The sequence below is a fragment of the Erpetoichthys calabaricus genome, chromosome 10 (assembly GCF_900747795.2).
Source record: "Erpetoichthys calabaricus chromosome 10, fErpCal1.3, whole genome shotgun sequence".
Classification (NCBI taxonomy): Eukaryota; Metazoa; Chordata; class Cladistia; order Polypteriformes; family Polypteridae; genus Erpetoichthys; species Erpetoichthys calabaricus.
Genome location: NC_041403.2, coordinates 99380258 through 99400763, shown reverse-complemented (window position 1 = coordinate 99400763; position 20506 = coordinate 99380258). Strand labels below are relative to the sequence as shown.

The 20506-nt window shown below is 38.3% G+C and overlaps 2 protein-coding genes across 3 annotated transcripts in view; one reads left to right on the top strand and one right to left on the bottom strand.

Moving 5' to 3' along the window:
- The window catches only part of LOC114658415 (cadherin-4-like), a 2147065-nt gene that overhangs the window by 1377415 nt on the left and 749144 nt on the right, over positions 1-20506 (top strand). The gene's annotated exons all lie outside the window — the stretch shown is intronic.
- lama5 (laminin, alpha 5) overlaps positions 1-20506 on the bottom strand; it is a 266233-nt gene that overhangs the window by 31399 nt on the left and 214328 nt on the right. For both annotated transcript variants that reach the window (XM_028811670.2, XM_028811671.2), the window contains exons 47-60: positions 20071-20254; positions 17052-17195; positions 16697-16848; positions 14996-15106; positions 13754-13865; positions 13095-13265; positions 12663-12859; positions 9219-9335; positions 8023-8177; positions 4337-4478; positions 3358-3460; positions 1134-1247; positions 438-623; positions 81-223 (exon numbers count right to left, since the gene is read on the bottom strand). In XM_028811670.2, the coding sequence (XP_028667503.2) occupies positions 81-223; positions 438-623; positions 1134-1247; positions 3358-3460; positions 4337-4478; positions 8023-8177; positions 9219-9335; positions 12663-12859; positions 13095-13265; positions 13754-13865; positions 14996-15106; positions 16697-16848; positions 17052-17195; positions 20071-20254 (2031 nt within the window). The remainder of the gene's footprint in view (positions 1-80; positions 224-437; positions 624-1133; positions 1248-3357; positions 3461-4336; positions 4479-8022; positions 8178-9218; positions 9336-12662; positions 12860-13094; positions 13266-13753; positions 13866-14995; positions 15107-16696; positions 16849-17051; positions 17196-20070; positions 20255-20506) is intronic.

Below are 20506 nucleotides of genomic sequence, written 5' to 3'. Positions count from 1 at the left end.
AAAACTACAAAATCTTTCTATGCTGCCCCATAACAGACAATTAGTAGACTGGACAAAATGAAATTCTTGACAACTTGTACCTTACTGGCAGCATTTCGAGCCTGAGAGATTAGCTGGCGGATACGAAGGATGTTTTCAGAGATATTTGGCATCTGTGTTGATCGACTTTGCAGCTGTTCTAGCTTTTTGATCAGCAAGGGGACTGCATCTTCAAGAGAGCTCACTGGAAATACAAGTGTTTATAGAATGGAAATGGCTTCTTCATAAACATTAAAATTCATTATAAAGACAGTCTGCTACCTTTCCTCAGTTGTTAACCATGGTATTCAGGTGTTCTGTGTGTTCAAACTAGTTATAATGAACACTGATGATGATCCAAAAACTGCACACCATTAATGTGGACAGAATCACAAACATTCTAAAAATAAATGCTGTACCTGACTCATTAGCTTCTTGGAAGGCTTTTTTGAACTCTTCATTTATAGTGCTGGAGTTGCCATATTGCTTCTTCCACTCATCTAGACTTTCTTTCATCTTGTTTAGCTTATTCTCAATGTTAATGACTTTACTGGTAGCATCTTCTGCTGCTGTCTTAGCATTTTGAATCTTCTTAGTAGTATCCCCTGTGAAATGATCAACATCAAATTTCAATTAAAACTACACATTTGCATTGAATTGGTATCAACAGAACAAGGAAACTGTCAAGCAAATAAATGATGAACTTGTGATCTGAGCTACATCCATCTGAAAATAGGGATGTAAATTTTGTTTTATTACAGTTACCAAGTGGAATTTTGAAGGACTGTTCCAGCCATTACAGACTTTCTCCATCATCTTCTTTAGAACAGAAATGAAGATAATTCAGATCAGACAAAACATTGTGTTAAAAGCATATTCAATAATGCTCCTTGGTGAGAGCGACACCTCTATACCAGCTAGAGGATCCTCATTAACCCTGTGTTAATATGTGGAAGCTACACAGAAAAGCTTGGCAAAGGTTGAGAACTGAAGGATATAAAATAAAGACTGTAAGCCATAAATCTGTGATAAGCCCAATTTAATTTTGACACTCACTACATGTGCAGATGAAAATGAATAAGAGTTGAGTGTATTCTCAAATATACCTTACCCACCTGTGTCTATGTTGAGCTTTTCCTGGGCATCTTTCAGATCTTTAGAAAGTACCTCCGTCTTATTCTTGGCATTCTGTAATTTGTTCTCTAGATCTTGTAATCGTGGGATGATCTCTGTAGTCAGTGGGTGAAAATATTGAAAATACAGGCTATAAGTATAGTCAGATTTGCTGCCTAAAATAACTTGGTACTCGTTATTTCTTTAACATGTCAGAAATTTCATTTTATACACATGTAGAAAATGCTAAATAATAGGAGTATTTGAACACCAGCAATTGTGAACTTGTGAACTAAAGGGAAAAAGAACCAGGCCATATATATAAGTAATTATGAGCATAGCATAATAGTGTGCACTAGGCACAAGAATATAAGGGATGTCAAACCCAATAACACTGTAACAAATGTACCAAAAATCCTACCATGTGTTTGGAAATAGACCACTGATTTAGTATGGAAATTTGTCACAAACATTATGTGAAATCCAAGACTGTAACAAACTAGAGTCCTATTGGGTAAAAACAAGAAGTTGCTGTGGGTAAGGTACATGGACACTGGAAGATTGGAAACAATCAGCTGCTGATTCACTGATGGGAAGACTAGGATATGGTAAAAATCCTAAGAATTCATGGAGCCATTTTGTTAGGTGTCAACTATGCAACTGGAGTTGGCTGTGTAATGGCATCAAATGTAGTTTTGTGATGCCCACTGGGCCCATAGGCATGTATAGAATAATGCATGAATGTCACAAGACGTCAGAACCCTCCTGCTGATCAACTGCACTCCTTCATGGAAATAGTCGACATATCTGCCAAATGCTTTTCAAACAGGATAATCCTCCATGACACAGATTTTGAAGAGTTTGAAAGAGCTTCAGATATATGACAGGAAATTCACCTTTAGGCTTCACCAGTCTAACCAACCACCTGGGAGATAAGATGGAGGATGCCTTTGAAAGTGAAGCCAGCCACCGCCAGATAGTCCGCCACACCTGTTAGTCAACATGGGCCGTTACCCTTGTGGAAACTCGATATTAGGCTGGTCTACATAACAAGATGACCACTCAGTGCATCTCAGTATTAATATAACTTAAGTGATATTCACCCCTTTATATGTATTATTTGTATTTCTTCTCCATTTTTCTGTATACTTTCACAGCTAATTTGGTTTTACATTAGCTAAATCTTTTTTGTTTGCTTAGTTTAAGTTCTTATGACTCTTTATGTCCACTTTTCTTTTAACAGGGCCATATGTAAATATAAACCAAGTTGAATACACCATGAGTGTCTTTAGGAAAAACATTCCTAAAATGTGACATTTAAGCTTTTCAACATTATCTCAAACTGGTTGATGTAACCTTAGGCTTTTCAAAACTATTAGGAAATAAAACATCATAATAATGATAATAATGATATTTAAAATTTGGAAACTATACCAAAAATTATACAAAGAGACGTTATTCAGTAAGATGTTGTAGCAATCAGACCCAATCCTAGGGGGACAGTCTAGGCCAAATGTGGGAGACAATTATTATAGAAAAAGAGCCATGCTTTAAGAAAAGAAACACATATTGATTAAAAATGTCTTAAATGTCTAAATCTTTTAACCCAATGCCAGCAATAAGATCACTTCAGAGATGTAGCTGCTGCGTTTGACAAAATACACATCAAAAAGATATTGTGTGGTTATTGTGACTGAGGTTTGTTTTTGACAGTAATAAGTAATGAATTAAAATATCAAATTATGCATCAAAAAATGAATATCCTTACATTGAATATTTTATCACTTAGTGATGAACTGGTGTGTGAGCTGTTACTGCCAAGTACACTGCAAAGTGTGATGTGATGCTCAATTCATGCTCAAAAGGGGAAGGCAGTTTATACTTTAGATAAGAACATTTCCTCGAGAACTACACAATCATTACTTAGCCTCCATTCATGTATTTTTTCTTAGCACAATGTTTTCATGTAGGGAATGGAGCCAATCCCAGTAGCACTGGATTGCAGGCAGAAGTCAACTCTAAATAGACTAGCAGCCCACCTTGTGGCACAATGAATTTAGTCATGTCTGGCTTAAGGTTACTTATTAATGGCTGGAACCCTCACTACACAAATGCAGTTTCAAAACTGTGTCAAGAAACAAATCTGGAACTGTGATGTTATTAAGTAAGCAAAAACCTTCATCAGCCTAAAAAAAGGGTTTCCCGTTTCGAGCACGACTTTCTCACCGCTTTCGAAATCCTTTTGTACATTCTTGGCTTCTTCTGCCAGTGCATAGCTTTTGTTTTTCAGAAGGTCTGCTTGATCTCTCAGATTATCTTTCTTCACATTCTGTAAATGAAACCAACAAAAAGCAGCAGTGATGTCTCTAGCTTTGCCAAAGTGGGTGATAAAAGAGATCAAATGAACAAAGGCAGTGGCTTTGCAAGCAGCTTAAAGCAATAAAAAGGAGGCAGGATATAAAATATCGGTAATGCACAATCACCCCGATCACCTGGCAACGTGCATTATTCATTAAAGTAATGAATAACTATGAAAATGGCTGAATATCAAATTTTATTAAGGTAGGCTGTGATCCAAAGTCTTCATGAATGGAATCATACCAATGCCCAGAGAAGCAGCAAGGAGGGATATTTTACAGGTTTGTTACCCCAGATTTTCTGCTAGATGGTTTAAGAGGCTCATTCAAATGCTGCTAGCTTCTCATAATTTCAAGCTTTTTTTGTTCCCCCTGTTCTCTTTCAGAGTAGCTTCCTCCATAGAATACTTCCATTGCTCTCTTATTTGTCTGTGGAGCATGTTCGGCACAAGACACTTTTGCTCAAGTTGTGGTGTCTGGCACATCCATTTGAAAGTCAGCAAAGAACTTATCTTCGATTGTTAATGCACAGTACGCTCAATCAGCTGACATGGTGGGTTACAGCCTTGAGGTTGAAGTGTTCGCATGTGGCTTACTCAACCAGAAAAATACAGTTCCTCCTCAGGTCCGTTGCTAGCATGATGATTAGATCTGATTTAACTCAGCTCCTAACAGCATTCTAGAAAATGGCTTACATTGCAAAGATCTATGCTGTTTTTGAAACAAAAGGAAATTACAGGGGATTGAATGACAGCGTTTAGTCTGTTAGTTTCCACAACACGTGTAAAACCTCAATCAGCTTTTTGAAACAGAAATCATGGCATGATATGGAAGAGTCAGGGACTAACCTGCAGGGCATCGGAAGCTGCTTCATCTGCCTTTTTTGCTGCCTTCTCCGCATTTCGGACAGCTTCAATGATGCTGGAATAAGCGTTGGATGCATTAATGGCTCGCTGAATAAAACCATCCTGGTTGGTGTCTTGAATTACGCTGCAAAAGGAAGTGAAATGGGGTCAGACAGGACCTTGCCAGGGTGAATGCTGTTGGGGCACATCAGTGGCATCAATCATTATATCACACAAAAGAGGCGATTCAACTAATTTTAAATCCTTCATTTACCCATAACTAGTCCACTGCATCAATGGTAATATTATGGGCATTCTAAGGTGAGTCAAGCCTGATTATTTGTAGGACTTATCATAGTGAGGTATTTCTTTAAAACCAAGTAATTAATGACATTACAATGAAAGGACACTACAAAGAGCAGCTGCATTAGTCTAAAGTTTCCAAATTGTTCAAAATGCAGTTACCAGAAAGTTTCCGGCACTTAGCTTGACTTGTGCCCAAAGAAAACTCCACAGTCCAAAAGTCATCATTTAAAAAGTTTTGTGAAATTCAAAGTGAACAGTTCACACAAAAATTAAAGAAGAAAGTTGATAATAAACACAAAAATAAACTCTTGTCTATGATGTTTTGTTTAAGGCTTGGTCCTGATTACATTTCTTAAAGTTCCTATATATCATCACATACATTAAGACCTAGGAACATAATACTCGCATGCAGCACACACAGTCAGAAAACTGCTTTCTGTCTAGCAGTTCATGTTTCTATCTAGCTGGCTACCTACAATTTGAGATCATTCCGTTGTCACATCAGAAATGTAGTTGAACATTAAGAGCATTCCATTAACATGTTAGCTTACAGTATAACAGATAATCCATGAAGCTATCTGAGACTTCCATTCTATTTAAATTAAGCAAACACTTGAGTAAATTCACCATTAACATTAACTTAAAGGATCGGGATCTTACTCAAAGTAATCCACTGGAAATATTCTGTGTAAGAAGACCAACTGAACCAACTGAAAGGCATCTTCAAAAAGGCAATGGCAGCAGGTAAGGCCGTCTAGAGTTTAACCAGTAATTATATGCGTTATATGGAATATCCAGTCTGGAATGCAGCAGAGGTGGCTGACCAGGAGACCAAAGTGGCAGTCACTTAGCTGAATGACAAGGCACTACATCCATCCATCCATTTTCCAACCCGCTGAATCCGAACACAGGGTCACGGGGGTCTGCTGGAGCCAATCCCAGCCAACACAGGGCACAAGGCAGGAACCAATCCCGGGCAGGGTGCCAACCCACCGCAGGACAAGGCACTACATTTCTTATCTAATTTAAAGTGACAAAAAATCAAAGGAACAGCCCTCCAAAAATTAAACGTGTGGGCATCACTGTAAAAAAAGTTATGCTACTAATAATAAAGATAGACTTCATTTTATGGTGGAGCCTAAGAAGTAAAGGGTAGAGGAGGGGTAGCATTTGCATTTTCTGAAGTCAGACAGCAAATAGGAAGTCACCTGCAAATCTATCATTCCTTTGTGCTAGGAATGGGGAATCTGAGAAGAGATTGATGGCACTGGAAATACAATCAGTGTGGCCTAGTAGCCATGGCACTGGGACTGTAAACCATAAGGACATTGGTTCAGACATCTCCTTAGAGTTACTGTGTGATTTTGAAGGGAGCATTTCACCTGCCTGGGATCTGTATGTAAGAAAGTACAAGTAAAGGATTGTAGTGAACCTCTGAAGGTGAGATGGCGACCGATCAGAAAAGGCAGAAAATAACTGAGGCATTGGCCACGACAGAGGACTTACTGAGTCAAGGCTGTGGGTTTAATCCCTGTTGCCAAGTCACTGTGTAAACCCAAACAGGACACTAAACCTGACAGAACTCTTATTATAAATAAGACTGGAAGGAACTAGGTAATACTTCATATTGCAATAACTATCATTAGTCAACATTTAGAGGCCTAGTTTAGATATTGCAAAAAGATCAATAACCAATGAAGAAATGATTTGTAAAGATGTAAATAAACATTATATTTTTAAAGTAATGAAAGCAATTATGAAGCATTATAAATGTAATAAAAATTATGATTTGATGACATTTTAACTATTTTAAGTTACATGAACTCACAACTTGTTCAACACTATCTTAATGAAAGATATTATAGTGTGCTAAATACTGAATATTAATTCTCACTCACTGACCATGATTAAGAAGTTGTCTTTCTAAGGAAGGCAACATTGCAGCTTTGACTGTAGTAGTAAGACAGACAGACAGATAGATGGATAGTGTCGCAGGTGGCTGGCGGGGCGACCCGGCCGGGATGCCCCGGAGGACAGGAAGAGGGCTTACGTCTTCCCCTGACCACGTGGGGGCAACTGCCCTGGCAGCTATGGGGACCACGGGCACAGAGCTTTGAAGCTCAACCCTGTAGGGCCTGTGGTCACCTCCAGAGGGCGCCCCAATGCCTTTGGAGCCCTGGACCTCAGCACTTCCGCCACACCCGGGAGTGCTGGGGGGAAGAGGATCGGGGACACCTGGAGTGCTTCCTGGTACGCAGCTGGCACTTCCGCCACACTGGGGAGTGCCGGTGGAAGACTGCCAGGAAGCACCTGGAGCACAAACGGGTGATTATAAAAGGGGCCGCCTTCCTTCATTCAGGACTTGAGTTGGGTGGAAGACGGACGAGGTCTGGGAGGAGGCAAAGAGGCGGCCTGAAGAAGAGAAGGCATTGTGGGGTGTTGGCCAGGACTTTTGGGGACTTGGAGACTGAGGAGCACTGCTGTAAATATGGACAATGTAAATAAATGTGTGTGGGGTGATTTGAACGTGCCTGCCTGTCTGTGTCCGGGTCATGGTCCACAATAGATATGAAAGGAACGGTATAAGATAGATAGATAGATACTTTATTGATCTTAAGGGAAAACTGAAATATTGTACCAGCCTCGGCATACAAACTACACAAAATACTCTCAAGTCTATGTAAAAAGATATATTATGAAAATAAATATGTCCAAAAATTAAAACAAACATTAAAATGGTAGAAAAATGTTCCAAATATACTGGAATACCTGCAGTGTAAAGCTCTCTGTTTACACTGCACGGTCCATCTTTACATTTTACGAGCCTCTGTTTCTCAAACAGAATCATGAGAAGCTCATCCTAACAGCATTGAGCTGGAATCAAATGCACCAGGAGCAGAATGCCTTCAGAAACAGGGCAAACAATCAAAGGTTTTGCAACTAAATGATTCTGTGTGAAGCAGTCAAAGCCTGTTTGATTTTAATTTTGAAAAAATGAAAATAGAGATGTATATGTTGGCATGCTCAGTTAGTCCCTACGTTTCAAGGTCAGGTTGTTTTACTTACTGACCATGGCGAATTGTTACATGATGATTAGCACATGGATGTTCTATGAACAAATTATAAGAATGACCCTATAAATCCTGGAGGGGTTGTCAGTGCACGAAAAGGCACACTTTAGAATCGTGAACACATTTTTAGGGTATAGCATGAAGACCAAGTATCAAATGCCTTTAGAACATTACCACACAGATTTTCAATAATATATAACTCTGCATATCCTGTATCTTCCAGCAGAGCATCTTGTGAAAACAGACACAAAAAATAATCAGTTATAGTACATATTGTGACAACGAAGCTTCCATAAATGAATCATTCCTTACTTTGTGAGGTTTTTGGACAACTGGTAAAGCATCTCGGCATGTCTTTCTGCTTCTTCAACAAGTGGAATTTTACTGCTTGCTGGAGCAAACTTCTGCTTCTTCTCCTCAAGAGGTTGTTTAGCACCATCCAGGGTGGCACTCATTCTTTCAAACTCCTGCCATTACCAACAGAGACAATTGCTGGTTTCACTGAGAGATGCACATTAACAACTTCTTTCAATGATTCCCACACTTAATGACTGCAAGATGCTTAGAGAATTGAACTTTCAGGCACAATGATGCAGGTTCAAACCTGCTGTACAACTATCTGTGAGTTACTGAATCTGGTGTTGCTCCATGTGGAGAAATGTTTAAAAACACAAAATATAGAAATGCATACATAAATGCTGAATATTTAAAAACAAGACCAAAATTCCTTCATATAGTATATTAACACAATATCTAAATTTTGAATTTTGAAAATGCTCACAACACAATCTAAAGAAAGGCCTTATTTGAAAAATGAGTTGAGTGGACTAAGTGTGATTTAAAAAATGTGCTTTTCATTTATGCTTTACCCCAATTTGAAAGTCACTTTGGACTGTAACATCATGTAAAGTAAATGAAGACAAGTAAATGGCAGGCATATAACTTCAGTTTTATTGGCACAAAGCTGCTGGTTTAGTGTTCTTACAACACATGTTTTGACCCTAAGCATATAAGTGAACCCACCAATGCTCTAGCTGTGCCCAAGGGTAATCAGCACTAAACTTGTAAGATACGTTAGGTGAAGGCCAATGCCAAATAATAAAAATAAGAAAGGCATATTTTGAACATTTGTCAACAACAATGAGATTCATCAAGGCATTCATCATATATTTCTAACATCTAACCCCAACAGGGTCTTCAAATAGAAAATAAAACGTCAGTCAGTCAGCAAGCTAACTACTTCTGTGAGTGACTTTGGGTGTGTCAGTCATGTTTGAGGTTCTGCTCTGAGTTTGATTGAGGATGCATGGGCTCCACAACCATATAATAGAAAACCTGGGTTCAGAAAATTGATGGATTGTCATATTGCCTCTCATAGGCCTAAAGTAATAACTGTGGGAATAAACAAGTTTATTCTTTGAGTGCTTGGCCTGAACTACCCGGGTGTAAGAACTTATATCGTATAATTTTTCTGCAATAAGTAACTTAAATATTCCATGCATTAGTACCTCTTGTAAGTCCATAAGCATCTGCAAAAGGTCAGCAACCTGAGACAAAGCATCTTCTGCCATTCTGAGGAGGTCCTTGACTTCTGCTGTTTTCTGTTGCAGATCTTTCATTTTTTTCTAAAGGCAAAAATGCTTGTTATAACTTTGTTGTCACTTGTACCCATTTACAATATTTTCAGAAGTAAGCATATCATTGGTAATCTATGACAATAGTGCTGCTGAATAAACCTTGGTATAAGCCTCTAGGGAAGCCTCTCAAACAGTATCAAGTCCACTTATTCAATTCAAATGATGGATAAAATATTGAATCAACACTAAAAGCTACTCTTGGTTCCAAGTTTTCCTTGCAGCCACTGTATTCTGTAAAAATGGAGGCTTAAGCTAAAGCTGGTCTGTGTGTCCAGTCCCTCAGAACAATCTGATTGGTCAGTTTGGCTTTGCTGCCATTGCTCTGTTTGGCTTTGACGACATGATGAAAGAGGAAGTGAGAGTGTGAGATGTATGAAAATGGAAAGTATAAAACTGGACAGGAGGTAACAGTTATTGTGGCTTATATATATATATACATAATGTATATTCATACAGTGCCGGCACTCATCATTTAAGTAAGAATTTTACATAAAACCTGGGGAGTGGGTGTCCCCCTTTGGAGATCCAAGTGCCAAAATCCACTATTACTAGATTGAATGGGGTAGGCATTTCCCCCTTGGAGCTCGAGCGCCACAATATATTTTAGTTAGATTAGAGAATGGGTGAGTAGTTCCCCTTGGAGAACAGATACATACATTGTGACACACGTGTGCATGGGAGGCAGCTAAAGGGCTCAAAGGAAGGTAATTCCATACCAGACCAGGCTGTGGTGAGGTCTACTGATCCTTCCTCTTTTTCCACTGAAGACCCATTACGGGTTCTGCCTGGCCTCCATGACGTCACTTTTATTTAGGAGCCCCATGACATCACTTCCGGTCCAGAAGACACCCCTTCCAGTCACAAGCCTGATGTCACTTCTGATTCCGGCCATAATTACCTCACTTCCTCTGCTGCACTTTAAAAACCCAACATCTCAACCTTACCAGCTAGTTCTGTTTTGGACATGAACCTGTACACATCTCTACTAAAAATACTTCCATTTGCAGCCAGGAAAAATGATATGGGTGGCTGCCCCAAATCTTTTTTGTGGCTCTTGTCTCATCTTTGACAACATTTACATTTCAACAGAGAGTATTTTTTTTGCACCAAGATATCCGTAACCACCATGTATGTCAGTACGCTACAAAACAATGCTGGCATGCATCAATGACTGCCGGTACCCAACTGTAAAATATGGAGACATGCATAGTGGAACCTCGGATCACGACCATAATTCGTTCCAAAACTCTGGTCGTAACCCAATTTGGTCGTGAACCGAAGTAATTTCCCCCATAGGATTGTATGTAAATACAATTAATCCGTTCCAGACCGTACGAACTGTATGTAAATATATTTTTTTTACAGATTTTTAAGCACAAATATAGTTAATCATACCATAGAATGTACAGCGTAATAGTAAACTAAATGTAAAAACATTGAATAACCCTGAGAAAACCTTGAACAACAGAGAAAACTAACATTGCAAGAGTTTGCGCTATAGCGCTACGAACCACTCGCTAAAAACACTTTTTTTAATGAGTTTTAAGCACAGGGAAAAAAATGAACATTTGAATAATCTGTAATTTAATAAACCACCAAGAAAAGTAACATTGCAACAATGCACGCTATGAACTGATCGCTGTAAACAGAAGTGAAGTGGAGGGTAAAATCCAATAGAAAAAAGTCTTCATTAAATACAACAAGGTTAAAACAATGCTCGAATCAGTCTCTTTAAAAACAAGCCCTTATGCGGCCAGCCCCCTCTCTCACTTGCTCTCCCTCTCGCGTGTGCGGGTGTGTGTGTGTGTCTCTCTCTCTCTTGTGCGTGCGCGTGTCTGTCTGTCTGTCTGTGTATGTCTCTCTCACTCGTTGCACAGGGAGAGACTGAACATGTGCTGAAATCATCAGCGTGCACAACCCGAAACTGGCTTGTTCGTATACCGAGTGTGTGGTCGTGAACAGATGCAAAAGTTTGGCGAACTTTTTGGTCGTAAACCAATTTGTACGTGTTCCGAGACATTCGTGAACCGAGGTTCCATATATATATATATATATATATATATATATATACACTAGGGGGGCCAAGCCCTCTGGCCCCTTTGGTGCCCATCCCCCAGTTGCGGCCATAATATTAGTAAAATCTGAAAATGTACAAAAGAAAAATTATTATTTATTGGAGTCAAAATCACAAAATTCTATAAATATAAAAAAAATTATTATTATTTAACGTGGTAAAAATCATGAAATGAGAATAAAATATTTACTCTCCGATTAGAGTATTCCCATTAAACTGAGTTCCACTATGCTCGATGAGTATTTATAAGAGACTAAATAAATGATCCATTCATTTAACTGACATTCTTATAGATAAAAAAAAAACTTTTTTTTAAAAAAGTGACTCATTTAAATAACAGGAAAAATCAAGTGAAAACTAAAGTGGTATGCAATGGGTCATTGTAACTCAACCTTCAGCTAATTAAATCACCTAAATACAAACATTGCTGTTATGAATAGATAATTTTTTTAATAGTTTGTTCCTGTGAAAGAAAGCTTACTCAATCAAAAATAAAAACCACAACTTTCTTGATATTAAAAACCATGACTTTCTTGATATTTTAGTTTATAATTTAAAAACGGAATAAGAATTTGAAAATCTAACAACATCACATTAAAGTTTGATAGATTCTAAAAAGAACGATACCAAACATATATATGTAGGTTTTAAAATAAGCCCGATTTAAAATGTTACAAAAAACGTGACATATAAACATCACATAAAATCGTTGCACAAAATCGTTGCACTTTTAGGCAATGCCATTATTGCAGCAGTAGCATCTTGTTTAATTTGATGTTGTTTGCATTCTATTCATGTCTTTTAATAGATAGCTAAATGGCTAGTCTTTTTGCCAGACAATTCAGAATGTCTTCCAAATAAAGTTTAAGAACCATTTTTACTTTCATAATTCAGTACATTAGTTTGTATAGCACATTTAAGTGAGTAATAAATAATGTAATAGGTACATACGGTACATAAACACACAATTCAAGTTTATCAATGATCAATTAAAACAGATCACATCAATACAATACCCTGACTAATTCGATGACTGAGATGTGGCCAGATGGCAGAAAAGGAGAAGAAAACAAAAACTCAAGTCAACAGCATTCTCATTGAATACCTCTAGGGGGTGCATGGCTAGTTATAACTGTCAAAATCGTAGCCCTCCACAGCCCATAATATGACAAATACATGTTCTTGTTTACTTTGTCTTTGCTATTTTACCAAAGATAAATCAAAAAGGAAGAGTGTCCTACCTGGCTCTCATCAAGCATGTTCTCATTAAGGTTATTGAGTTCCTCGGCCTGTGCAGTTTTGTTGATGGCTTCATTAATTGCATCACGCAAATCCATCAGCTTGGCATTGTAGTTGGTCAGTTCATCCATAATGTCATCAATCTGCTTGTTACTTTCTTCCCAACGGTTTGCCATTTCATTCCTCACCTTTTTTATTACTGTAAAATATCACAGAATGCAGGGAACTGGAGATGAAGAAATATAATCTATGTACTGTATATCCATCCATGCTAAATTCATTTGAAGTCTGTCCTGGAATTATCATGTGTCAGGCAAGAGACAACCTTCAAAGGGTGCCTGTCCATCGTCAGGTCCACTCACACACGCATACACACACACACACACACACACACACACACAGAGTCAGGCAGTGCCTGCTTTCCAGATACTCACACTCCTTTGCCATTTCTAGCTCAACATTTGCTGTCCTCTTTTGAATGAAACACGTTCTCTCCCTCATCTCTCGCAGCATTTGCTCTGCCTTAGTGAGTTTCTGCCTCATCTCCTCTGTCGTGTCACTGCTGCTTTCATTGGATGATGATTTGTTGAGCTGAGCTATTATTCCTACAGAAAAAAAAGAGAGAAGTAAGAAGGAAAAGAAGAAAGTTATTCATATATTAAATTAATTGTCATTGATATTCATTTACTGAAACTGATTACTCCAAATTAGGATCAGTGGAGTCTGGCACAAGCCTGCAATTAGCTCTGAGTGGGTTGCTAATCTATCACGGGGCACAAAATGTGGGCCATTTAAGAGTTACAGGAGAAAAACTACAGAACTCATAGAAAGACATGGCAAGAACACAGAAAGTCCTTACATGAATTCTGAAGCTGTGAGGCTGCAGTGCTAACCGCTGTGCTGTTCTCAGTTTATGTATAAAATGCATAATACACAACAGAAAATGGCACAGATCATTCGAACTGGAAAACTTGACAAGGATATCGTAATTAAAATGTATTTTAGATAAAGCCATTCACTTTCAAATAGATAGCCTCCATCAGCATCAGTATAACCAGCACACCTCCATGTCACATTACCAGGCATGAATTACCTTCCACATTCTTCAGGATGTTTCCAATATGCCTGATCAGGTCTTCTGCTTGTTTATGGGTTGCTGCAACATTTCCCTCCAGGGTGCTGGCTTTTCTTTTCGTCATTGTTGCCTAGAATAATGAAAACTGTTTAAGAAATGTGAAAAATACAGTAGATTTAGTTTTGCTAATTAGAAGGCATGGCTGTGAATATACTGCACCATAGCTAACCTGTTATAGTTTTGTGGATGACAAAGTGGTTGTAAACTATTGTTTTGTTCAGATAATGCTGTGTTTCCAGTGAGGGTGTTTCATGAGTTGGTTGTTTGCATTCGAATAAAATGGAAAAATCGTAGACACGTTAACAGCAAAGTTCAATACAAATTTTAAGATATAAATGAAGATGGAATATTGCATGGACAAAAGGGTTAACGAGTACGACCCAAGCTACATGCAGGCTCATGCTGGACTGCCATAATCAACTTTGTGGATAAGGGTGGCTAACAAATAATGGGTATGAATGCATAATGACTGATAAGAATAATCAGAGCTCTGTAAGGAAAAAAGGTGCGATATGCACCTCTGTAGCACCATTATTCATGACAGATGACCACTGGGAGGTCAGCCTGATGTGAGCAGCCAGCATACCTTTGTATTATTTATCATTACATGTCTCTAACAGACACAATTGGATGCCAGGAATGTCATGAGAACAGTTTATATACTGCTATTCACCAAATGCTCATGCCTTTTGTAAAATGTAAGTAATAAGTAATGGCATGTCTGATTTGGATTGTTGTGTTGTCTATTACAATACAAGGGAATGCACACAAAAAATTCTTTTGTATAATGTGTGTCTATATTTAATGGTTTCATTTTATATTTTGCAGTTGTCTGGAGCAAGGACCTTAAACATCATAAATTAAGTTCAACTCACTTACTCCAGTTCAGGAACCATGTGAGCCATAGGTTAAGCCTGAACTGGGTGCCAGTTTGTCACAGGACACACTCACACACTCATACTGGGTTTCAAATCACCATTTCACATAACACTCAAACCATTGGGAATGGAGGAGGAAAAACAATAAAGACACAGTGAGGCCTTGCAACCTCAGTAGAGCAGAGACAGTGACTGGGATGGGACTCAAACCTTGGCCACGTGACTATACTGTATACGCTATGTACTTCTCAGCATAGGAGTCATCTCTCAGGCCAACACATACACAGTGATTCACGCAAATTCTTGAAGGTGCAGGAGTTACCTTTTCCATTAAAGCGTCCAGATCCTGGTCTAGATTCATACCCTCATTTTCCAGATCATCAGTTTTCTTTCTCTGGGCATCTACCAGATCTTTATAATCATAAACCTCATTCTGCAGAGAAAAAGAAAAAAAGCACAATTTAATATCAAGCAACTTCAAAGTTGCTCCAAAGCATCCAAAAATGAAGAGACTGAAAAATTTTGTGTTTGTGCTCAATTCTGTTGTTAAATAAGACTGTCACACTTTAAAATTCTAAAGACATAAAGCAGAGAGGAGATGTGTTTCCAGTCATCACAATAAGAAAATATTTTCTGCTTATCCCATTCTTTTAAGGCAATAGTCTTGGATATATCTACACTTGAAGATGTTTGACATGGATGGTGAAGGGGAAAAATCCTAACTCATCTGGACATGGCTGTGAAATGTAAGAAAATGAAAGGCCGTGTTTTTCTTTTAGTTACCTTGCTCTGAATTACTTTTAGAATCCTCATACTTCACACTTAGTACTTTGTTTTTTGAGTTTCTATTTCGAATTAATTTTTATATGATACAACTGCAGGCAGCCAAGGGCCAGAAAAAAATCCCAACTCTCCGGATGGCCAATCTGCCCCTGCCTGGAGCTACGACACAGATGTGCTAAGTACTATGCCGCTCTGAGTAAAATATTGTATAATTAGACACCTCTTTGTCTGTTGATTGCTCCAACACCAGAGAACCTACTAGAGGCCCCTTGTCTAATATGTGTGCCATTTTGCTGATCAGAACATAGCTGTTTCCCCAAGGAGTGAGTTTGGCAATTTGGTGAAACATACATTACGTTCTTCTGAACCTTCTAAGAAGTCCAAAAATGTTATGCATCCATTACACAATGTTATGGAGTCTAAAAATTGCTTTAAAAATGTTTAATGTATCACAAAACCCCACTTCATCTGGAAGAGATTAAGCAGGCTGATAGTTTTGAGATCTCAGTCTTCATTTTTGTGTTACTTCTTCTTTTTCTTGTTCTTCCTCTTCTCTTGGGTCTGCCACCTATATCACTCCACTCCCCAGTCTGCAAAGACTTCAATGATTATTGATTTGTTTAGGACTCTTTTTCTATAGGGCAAGGGTAGGGTGATTTGTAGTGGGCAGGGAATGGCATCTTGGGTGAGGTTTTATTTATCGTTATTAACAACAATTTTGACAAATACCGATTTCTTACTGTTTCTGTTCTAGTTTTGAATTTTATAAAAAATTCATCACAAAAAATCAACAAAACTCTTTTTCCAGTAACTACTTAACAAGCAGGCAGAGTAGCCTCGACACAGTGGAAATTCAGCCATTGATTTAATGCATGACCCTTAGCAAGACACTTCACTTACCATGTTGGTGGGACAAGCAAGTGATACTTTCACTGTGCTCTGTACACATACCAGAACTACTACTTCCGCCATAGTAAAAAACTGGTGCTACTCCACTGACGTACCGTATCTGCCTAAATCAACAGTACTTAATTTGTGAGGATACATAAAGTCGAGTGTTTTCTTATTAGAAGCTCTGAAACAACAATATCTTGTGTTCTATCAACAAAACAGCTTTTTCTAAATTTCACTGAAAGGTGGACTTGCATGATTTCTAGGCAGTGATGGCATGATAGCATTTGTTCCTTTTCCGAGGTCACTGCTATAACATCATTCTCTCAAATAGTCTTTGCCTACTTACGCTCACATTCTTTATAGTCTTGCTAAGGTTGCGTAGGCGGCCCCAGGCAGCAGAGCTGGCGTTCAGATTGGAGAGCTGCTCTTGAACATCAGGAAAGAGAGCACTCAGCCTGTTGAGATCTTCTAGCAGGACCACAACGCAGTTGTCACAGGCTGTCAAATGACATACCAGGAGGGCAAAGATAAGTACGGCAAATGTAAATTACACATCACATTTAAAAATAAAACTCTTGAATATTTAATTCTGAATATAAAACAGCACATCACTTCCTAAACGTTTTGACCCCTCTCACTCATAACGCATTCTCCTTTATTTTTTAAATGTTACATTTCTGGCATTAAACCATTGTACTCACGTTGACATGCCAGAGAGAATATGCCATTCAGCACTGGGATGTGATAATCCTGAATGCAGGTGTCACACTGCCTTCCTGTCAACCCATCTTGGCAGGTACACTCACCAGAACGAGGATTGCAGGACCCACCGTTGCAGTGGCATTCTGGGAAGCAGAGGAAAATAAGAAATGAAATTGCAATACAGTTTGTTTGCACCACATTTTCTTTTAACAGTAGGTAAAGCTTGCGTAAAATTAAAACTATGAACAGATATTTTTGATATCATATTAAATGGATGGATAATGCTAGGATAGGTGGGTGCTACACTATTTATAAATTGCTCTTGTATATTGTAACAGTGTAGGAAGAGGATGATATAATATAACTCATTTATCTGTCAATTTTGTGAATCCACTTTTTTTCCATTACAGAGCTAAAGTCAACAAATTCAGGTTCATAGTAGGACTGATCAATGGCAATCACGAAAGCTCAATGCAGGGCACAATCACTCACACATACCACTCTGGGTGTATTTTTGAGTCACAATTTACATGCAAGGCATCCTTACTTGCAGCAGACCCGTGTATTGCCAAAGAGGCTAATATACACGTTAGGCATAAGGAAGGCAGATGTGTGGCTGGGAGTGGATTTAGGTGTTCAAACCACATCCACATGAAAGGTTAAATGGGAAATCACATCCCAGCAAATTGATGGTGGTCCCCCACCAATGCACACCACATAACTGTGCTTCAGTTCTCCCTGAAGTTGTTGGAAGGAAGAATATGGAGTAGTTGGGAGATACCCAAGTGGACATGGGGGGAACATGCAAACTCTACACTGACAGTGGCCAAGCAAGGAGTGAAGTTGTCCATAGTCAACTTAACTGAAATGATAAAATTACTTTTTCGTTATAACATTGCTAATGTATGTTAAAGTGTGTTTCTCTAAAGTGGCACACTGGTGAATTCCTGGGATCTGGGTTTGATTTTTGCCCCAGGGAGTATGGAGTAATATTTTCCCCAGATATGTAGGTTTCTTCTCAAATATCAAACAAGCACCCAATAGGTCCATTAACAGCTCTCTCCCAGTTTGGCTGAGAGTGTGTGTGTGCACCATGGAATGAACTGTCATCCCATCCAATATGTGTTCCTGCCTTGCACATGGCTAGGCTTTGTTTCTTTGTGAACCTGTAGTAGAAAAATGAACAGAAAATGTTCTGGGGTCCCTTTTGTTTTACACTTTCACAGGTTCCAGACCAAAGACCTGCGGTTAGTCAGGGGGCATCAGTACATTTTTTCATGTGTTACTGCCATGCCACCCCATGGCAAACTGCTCTTAGGTTAAACTTTGGTTCACTTTGGCCCTGAAAATGATTGGCACACTAAAAAATTGAAGAAGGACTTTATGCTTTATAACTGTGACCAAGGAGACTGGTGTCTGGGTTACATTTAAAGTTCACTTATCTAGTTGAACAGAATACAAAGGCACTTGTTTAAAGTTAAACATTTAAAGCCACTACTGTGTGTAGGAAATTCAATACTTCACACTCCCTAAAACTGTTCTTAGAATTAAAGCTTTCCATTAAATAAATACACTTCTAAACTCTCACATGGCATCCTGAAAATCAATCTTTAGAACTTAAAGGAATACTCGACACAAAAATTGTATATTTTTTAAGTTACTTAAATTGGGAGGTATAAAACTTGAAGGTATCCCTTATGAGAAGGATAGTGGTCTAGCATTGTCTACAAGCAGACAGTGTACAGAAGCAATGAAGGAAGGTAATAGGATATGTGATGTTGTATATCATGATGTGTGGCATACAAGTCAAGGAGGTTATGTTCAAGTTTTATAATGTACTGATGAGGCCTCATCTGGAGTTCTGTGTACAGTTTTCGTCTCCATATTACAAAAAAGCAGTATAGTATTGCAGTGGTGGAGGAGGTCCAGAGAAGAGCGACTAGGCTGATTCTGGGACTGTAGGGGATTCGTTATGAGGAGAGACTGAAGAAGCTGAACATATTCCACTTAAGTCAACGGAGATTAACAGTGGACATGATTGAAGTGATCAAGCCTATTAAAAGAATTAGTACAGTGGTTCCCAGTTGTTACTTTAAAATAAATTCTGCAACAAGAACACAGGGACATGGTTTGAAACATGTTAATAGTAAATTGCACACAAATGTTAGGAGGTATTTCTTCACACAGAGAACCAGAGACACATGGAATAAATTACCAAGTAGAGTGGTAGAGAGTGGGACATTTGGACTTGATGTTATTTTGGACGATCAAGGTGAAAAGGATGAATGAGCATGTTGGGCTTAATTCATTTGATCTTGTTACAATTTTTCTGACGTCTCCCAGCTCATTTGTTGGTCAAGGGCTCTTTAATTCAAAAGCTCAAATTTGTTTGAATGTATTTGACTTTTGTGCATTACTCTCATTACCTGGAAGTAATTATTTACAATAACTTAGCAAAAAAATACATGTATTTTTGGATGTTGTGCAAACACAATTGGATAGATGACAAGTGGATTATTCAGCACGAATAACTTGAGATTCTTTTACTAAGACAAGTAACTTGAGATTCTTTAGCACTGTTTGCTGCTGTTCAGTGTTTGACACCATTAATTTATGTGGGTTATCTCTGTTCTCAGTGAAAACATGACATTAAAAATTTTTCTTAGTCATCACTAGAGACAATATGGAGAAAGAAACTAATAAAAAAATACAATTTTTGTGAAGAGTATTCCTAACCTAACTCTTAGTAAAAATATAAATTAACATTTAGCACCGTGCTGAAGTGAAACAGCAACAAACATGACATTTGAAATAATTAACGAAGAATTAAAAACAGGCCTTGCAGTTTGTACTGCCAAGGTACAGTTTTTTTTTACAAAAGAAATGCTTAATTTTAATTCATTTCATTTTTTTAATAAACAGATCATCCTACTAATACAGTTATAAAATGACAGAAGAGAGGAGTCCAGAATTCAGGGTCATCTTCATGTAGCCTAAGATGGTGATTGAGTCACTTACTATTACAGCCATTGGGACTGTAGCCCCAGAAGTCCGGTGCACACTGTAGACACTGTGGTCCATTTACTCCTGGTTGGCAGGTGCAGTGCCCATCTACAGGGTGGCACTGCTGAGTAATGGCAGCTGCAGCACTGCAGTCGCAATGGTTACAGCCTGTGCAAGAGTCATACCCGTAAAAACCATCCTAATAGAACAAACAATAAATGATGAGCTAGTAATTAAACTGATTTTTAAAGTCAACATGAAATGGTTAGATAAAAGCCATTTTTTCTTTGTGCTAATTAGTAAAATGTGCTAAAATCAACATGACCTTTTGTAATTGGAAACATACGTTAATCTACCTATAGTATACAGCAGGGGTGTGCAAAGCCATTCCTGGAGGGCCGCAGTGGCCGCGGGTTTTTACTCCAACCCAGTTGTTTAATTAGAAAACAAT